General features: G+C 31.9%; 1 protein-coding gene across 1 annotated transcript; it reads left to right on the forward strand.

Annotated features, from left to right (window-relative positions):
* The first annotated feature begins 511 nt into the window (after positions 1–511).
* Positions 512–3,011, forward strand: LOC113769106 (transcription factor bHLH162-like). Its single transcript, XM_027313584.1, has 3 exons — positions 512–649; positions 2,442–2,780; positions 2,934–3,011. The coding sequence occupies exons 1-3, from the start codon at positions 512–514 to the stop codon at positions 3,009–3,011; spliced, it is 555 nt and encodes a 184-aa protein (XP_027169385.1).
* The last annotated feature ends 3,882 nt before the right edge of the window (positions 3,012–6,893 follow it).

Here is a 6,893-nt window from a genome sequence, read left to right on the forward strand (position 1 = left end):
CCTTGATTAATAAATAATTTATCTTTTAACGAGTGACCAATTAGCATCATTTAGCCAACCGTTTATTACATCAACAGATTCATAGTTAACAGTATCCATAATTATGGTGCCCCTAAACCTGATCCGCCGACAAATGTGAACCCGAAGGGAATAAATCAATAAATTGGAAGTCTTGCTCAACCTATTCAAGTGTCAATTTCAATACATCCTTCGTACGTTGTTTGGCTGTGGGACCCGCATCACAGACAAACGTTAATTCTGGTTTCCTTCGCGGAGGTTCGTTCTGTGTCTTGATGAATAACCATGCATAAGTTTCACATGTGACACTATTTGCCTATATATACACTTGGATTTCTTAGCCATTCAAACTCTGAACTAAGATCCTTCAATATACATTATAATTATTCTCTGTTGAGTTTGCTATTCTCTTAATCTTAGTATTGGTTTGGCCTTTTGAACTGTTTTTATATGATTTTTGACTAGGGATTTGTTGAGATTTTTGAGTAGCGTTATGGAGATTAATAATGTTAATGATGCTTCAACAAAGATTGACAGGAAAACTGTTGAGAGGAACAGAAGAATTCGCATGAAAGGTCTCATTCATGAGCTTACATCCCTTGTTCCTCCTCAGCATTTTGTTCCATCCAAGGTGCTTTGAATTCCTTTTTTTTTTTTTTTTATTTGTTAGCTTGGATCTGGTTTGATTTTAGGTATTTCTGATTTTGAGATAAATAATGAAATTTTTTGTTTGCTTTTTGGATGAATGGAGTACAAGGTTTTGACGTTAGGTACAAATTTCAAGCATAGAAATTAGCTAGGTGAGAAGAATATTGTTTTAAGACATGTAAGAACATGTATTGCATTGGCTACATAGCAAGTAGTCAGTGGATTTGTTTTCTACAGAAAAATCAATTGTAGAAAGAATTTCACATTTGTAAGAAAAGTTTAGGGAAGAATTGGTAAGGAAAAGGTTTATTCTACAAAAGGTTTACTTTGGAGTTTAGAATTACACCATTCCATTCTTGCAACTAGAATCGTTCAGTGTTTTGTCAAAACCATGTTTTTGTTTTCGTTTTTGCCCAGAATACATCGCTAGGAAATCATTTTGTTTGTAACATCATTTGTAGTGAACAAGAAGTTAAGGTACATGTGTGTAACTGGCTAATCCCGTGCACGGTAATCCTTTTTGTTTTTTGAGAATTCAGGTTGTAATGGTTTAGGTTGAAATTTACATTCATGGAGAGGTCATATCACACATTGCCTAACCTGAATATTAGTTAGTCACATAAAGATGAAATCCTAAAAGAAACAAAACTTGGCATCTCTAATCTTGATTTGCAAAGAGACGGTAGAATAAGGTATTACACTTATGGAATTTCATGCTTACACTAGTTAAAATATCAACTTACTGGTTACCTAATGGTCAAAAGGGAAGATCATCTTCATGTTGAGTACCATCACTACATTGCTTCACCAACCAAATCTGTTAAAAAACACACGTTTCACATGGAGAAAATGCCTTGGTGAATTTTTTTGAAGTATTTTTCTAAGCAATGTTAATCGTACAAGCAATATCTATAGCACAAGAATGAGACAGGCGATACCTCAAAATGAAGTTCATGGTTAAGTGTCCCGAATTGATGAATACATTGAATCTGAACATGTTTGTCAATTTCACTTGAGTAATCTCTGCGCAAATTTATAGTTATTTCCATTGATATACTAAGTTTGTGTCATCACCTGACATAGAGAAACTAGGTTTGTTTCATCTGACACACTTTCCAATGGATTTTGAAGGACGTTTTGGAAACTAAGTACAAGGAATTTTTGTTATTGTTCATTCTCCAATTTCCTCGAGGAAATTCAATGATTATTTAGAAAGTAACTTCATCAATTTTTAGTTCCATTTTTTTGCATCCAATTCAGGGAATGAGTGCATCGCTTAATTTTATGTCTTGTCCTATTTGGCTGAGTGAATCGGTGTTCTCCTTGAGACATCTCGTTACTTTCTAACAGATTGTACTATATATTTATCAAATTAAAGGCTTGAAAAAAAAAAAAGAAAACAATTGGATTTATTTGTTTTGTTGTGTGAGGCTTCAAATTCATTCTCGAAGTTTGGTTTTTAATTACCTTTCTTTTGTACTACGCACTATGTGGACATTTATTTAAAAAATATTGATTAAGATTTTGGCCTTTGAACTACTTCTGCCTTAGAAAAATTTTGAACATTACTGGTGTCAGAGTATTATTTTCAAATGCACATTAGCGTTAATTTCAGAAAAAGCTAATATATATTAATGCAAGATGCAGTGAATTCAGCTCCACATCTATTTGATGCCAAATTTTCTTTTCAATTTCACATAGCTTCTCATATTCATAGATTTTATTTGTATTGCATTTGGTAACAAAGTTAAAAGTTTCTTACATGGTAAATGCAGGAACTGCTTTCTCAACGAGACCAGATTGATCAAGTTGCTGCTTATATCATGCAATTAAGAGAGAGAGTAGAGAATCTGAAGAAGTCTAAAGAGCTAGTCAAGAGCAAAATCGAAACAAAGGGTACAAAAAGCAGAAATTCAGCTATTCCGGGATCAAGTATTCCAATTGTGAAAATCAGAGAAATTGGTTCAAACTTGGAAGTGGTTTTAGTAACTGGTTCAAGGAAGAACTTTGCTTTACATGAAGTCATCCTAGTTCTTGAAGAACAAGGTGTGGAAGTAGTTAGCATTAGCATTTCTACAATGGACGATAAAATCTGTCACATACTGCACGCTCAGGTGATTTTCAGTCTTATTGGCTTTAAAAGAAAGAAGTATTTAAGGAGTATATAGTGATCAATGTTTTCTGGATTAGAATTAGGAAAAACTAGTAAATTCAAGAGATAAAAAACCCTAAACTGACATCTCATACTTTTGTTTCTTAATTTGCAGGTTAAAGTTTCCAGACTTGGCGTAGATACATCGACAATTTACGATAAATTGCAGAAGTTATTTAATTATGACACTTAATTTGGAAGGAGCAAAATGAAGGAAAAAGGAGTTATTAATTTGAAGGGTAATAAAAACTAAATAAATAAAGCAAGCAGACAGCTATCCTTAGTGAATGGAATTATTTTTGTCTCTACGTGAGATTTAGTTCCTCATTTTCCATGCAATTTTTGAGTCCTGCTATCATTATTAAGGTAAAAATGGCGGATTTTTGTTATATGTAAGGAGCTTACGAGTTATTGCATCTTTTCTTGAGTTCACGGTGTGTGTGTTTGCTTTTTATACGATTACAATTCAGCCCACACTGGTTTAGAGTGGGATTAGTATAAGGTATATGTACTTTTACAGCAAAGCTTTGGAAAAAGGTTGAAAATTGAAGAATGAAAGTTCCTCTTCCTCTCTTTGGCATAACAATTTCTTTCTTTTACCCTTTATTTTCTGTAACTTAAACTCAATGTTTAGTTGTAATAAAAGTATGATATTTTATTTCATTTTTACTATGTTTTATTAAGTCTCCGTCCTAGAATTAGGATGAATATCTGATGAGTGAGGGGTATGAATACAAAATTAAATCCAATCCACAGTCAATTTTTATATTTATAAATTCTTAAATATCTCATATGCAATTTTGTACAAGTGTATGGGTCATGATTGAGTATAAGATATTAAGGATTGAACCCTAAGGGAAAAATAGATAACTACCGGTACTACTAAAACTTTTCTATTATTTAGATTATCAATAAATTGAAAAAAATAAAACTAAGCTAAATATGCAAGAAAATAGCAAAAGAAAGTTCCTTAAGTCATGGTATTCCTAACTATTCATATAAGTGCAATTTTTGAATCATTAATCACTAGTATCTTGGTTAGTTATGGTGTTATTTTTTTTATGCATGTAAAGATAATTTCAAAAACCTCCCTTGAAATTTTTGACAATTTCACTCAACTCCCCTAAGGTTTCAATAATTACATAAACCTCCTTTGATCCAATCAAATGACTAAAATGTCCTCCACTTAATAGTTAATTCATAATTTTGACAAAAAAATAATGGTCAATTCATAAAGGAACATTTAAAGCCAAAAGATACTTCTTATTATTTTACTTGTCACTTCCTAATCTCAAAGAAGAATTTCCATCCATTTTCTAATTTTCTTCTCTTCCTCCCTCCTTTCCTCCCTCCCTCCCTCTTCCATACTCTTCTTTTTTGTCCTCCTACAACCACTTCTTCCTCTCAACAAATTTCGCGCTCCATTATTACCAACCATATCACTACCAATTTTTTACCATCTCCAAAATTTTTCTACATTTTTTTGTCTTCTTGTCTCATATTTACTATAAAATTTTAGGCACTTTCCTTTTTTTTTCAATATTTTTACTCTTTACAAAAGTTAGCCAATTGAAATTAACAAATTAACAAGGTGTAGACTTTGGATTTTATTGTCAAATTAGGGGAAGATGAAAAAGGTGGCAGTGATATAGGAAAAATTTGAAATTGAGAGTTGGATGATAAAGAAATGACTATTATGTTTGTTAGGCCAAAAAGTCTAGCCATTAAAAAATTCATTGGTTCTTTCTTTTATTCCACCTATTAATTGTGGTTTTACTATGAAGGTGAAATTTTTTTCTCTATTTCCAAGAGTGCTATAGCAATGATGAATTATGTTCTTATGGGCATGGAGACATTTCTTGGTTTAGTATTGGTAGTGGTAGTAACAAGTTGCATAGGCAAGAATTAGCAAGTAATGAATTTTGAGGTGAGTTGGAGTTGCTCGACTCTGTTTGCTATAGTGAGTATGCCACTTACAAGAAGTTAAAGACTAAATGCTTGTTTTATTCTATTTTGTTCTCTAGAAGAAGGGTATTTTAGGATATTTGTGAAAAAAGTATAGGCTATTGGATCTATACTGTTACATAAACCTTACAAGCAAGGGAGATAGGTGTAATTTTTGAAACTTCAGGAGAGCTTTCTGCAATTGCTGGAAACCTCAAGAGAGGTTTCTAAAATTATCTCTATAATTAACCCATACATACTCTTGTAGTTATAAAATTAGTTACAAGTTTATTACCCCTATGAAATTACATGAAATAAATCACTAAAGTCACAAACGTGCACCTCTACTCTCATGAATATACTCCCTAGGTTTAGCACTTTCTTGAATTAGTGTTTATTTCTAATTTTCATTGCAAATCTAACACCTTATAATTATTATAATTAATGGTCAGTTAATCATGATTAGATAAGCAAAAATGCTAAATAACTTGCTTAAAATAATAGCATTAAAATAGCCAAAAAATCAACACAAAACAATCATAAAAAATTCAACCAAAATCCAAGGCATAAACTTTAGAAAGACATAACAAAATACAAATCCAAAACTTATTTATTAACCAGAATAAGAATCCAATTCAAAAGGTAAAGAGTTGGAGAACAGTAAATTCTTGTCCCATGAGCTTCATCCTTTCCTTTTTCATCTCCATTTTCATCCTAGTCTACCAATGTACAAGAGTTGATAACACACTCTACTAACTAAACTATACTATACTAACCTAAAACTAAGAAAATATAAGAGCTATATTTTTGGAGTGTACTCTTACACTCTTCAAGCTCTCCTGAAAAAGAAGACAAACTCTATTTATAGAGAAATCTTCATCCCTCTTTGTCTCTTCCTTCAAGTTTAACGTTGGTTTCGAATGTCAATTTTTGTGGCTTCAAAACTAAAGCACATCATTATTGAAGAAATAAAGTAAAAAAATTATTGCTAGAATCTCCATTTTATAACTACAAATCTTCCATGAAATGTCTCTTAAAAATTAAAGTGTGAAATAATAGAGCTGAAATCAAGTTGCACAAGTTGTAACCACGATGTTTGACTGGAATCCCTCTGGCAATGCCTTTAGAATTTTGATCAGATTCTTGGAGGAATTTCTCCCTTGTTTCACCAAAAATTTCTGCATCGAATCCCTCCAACAATCCCTACAAGGATTCTTGAAGGAATTCGAACTGACTTCGTTTTTCAACAAGTTTTATCATTTTCTTGTTTTTGTGACTAAACCACCTTTGAAACTTACCATACTTGCAAACTTTAGGACTTCAATCAATATAATACAAGCTTATTTCTTGTCCAAAATGAAGTCCATTTCAAACTCCGACAAAAACAATAAAAAACATGCGAGTAAAAGGGACAAAAATCTCATTTAAACATTCAATAGCATGTAGAACCAATTCTAATCAAAATGTATCATTTTCTTCTTATAATATTGAAAAAGTGTCTAACAGTAACATCAAATGTCATCCAAATAAAGCATAAACTAGTCACTTATTGATAGGGTGTAAATTGTAGTGCATTTATATGCATAAGTTGCTAGTTAACCATGTTATTTGAGCTTTATTTTGAGTAGAAACTACTTAATTTTTCTCTTATATTGTTCTAATTGGTGAAAAGCTTGATTAGAGGGAAAATGGATTAACAATGTGGCGTGAAGAAGCAATGGAAGAATAAAAAGTCAAGAAAAACGGGTTTGGCAGGATTGACATGTTTCAGTATTTTGGCGATAATGTGAACTACACAAATTAGATTGAGATGATTCTTGATTCAATCTGAAGTTAAGAGAATACTCTACAACATGTTTGAGACATCAAAGCTAGTTCTCAAGTTTTTATAGTCAAAAGTCCAAATTACTGAAATATAGTTGTGTTGCGATACTCTTATGACCAGGTCTCAATATTTTAGACATATCTTAGTGTCCAAACCTGCAAATGACTTGATTCTTGTGGCATTGGAAAGCTTATTCAAAGGGATATGATTTCACATTTTGATCAAGAACTAATTCTGCCTATTTGATGGAGTTTTGAGGCTTCAAATGTGATCTATGCATGGATCCACTGGATCCGTAAAAAATCC

This window comes from Coffea eugenioides, chromosome 4 (assembly GCF_003713205.1).
Source record: "Coffea eugenioides isolate CCC68of chromosome 4, Ceug_1.0, whole genome shotgun sequence".
Classification (NCBI taxonomy): Eukaryota; Viridiplantae; Streptophyta; class Magnoliopsida; order Gentianales; family Rubiaceae; genus Coffea; species Coffea eugenioides.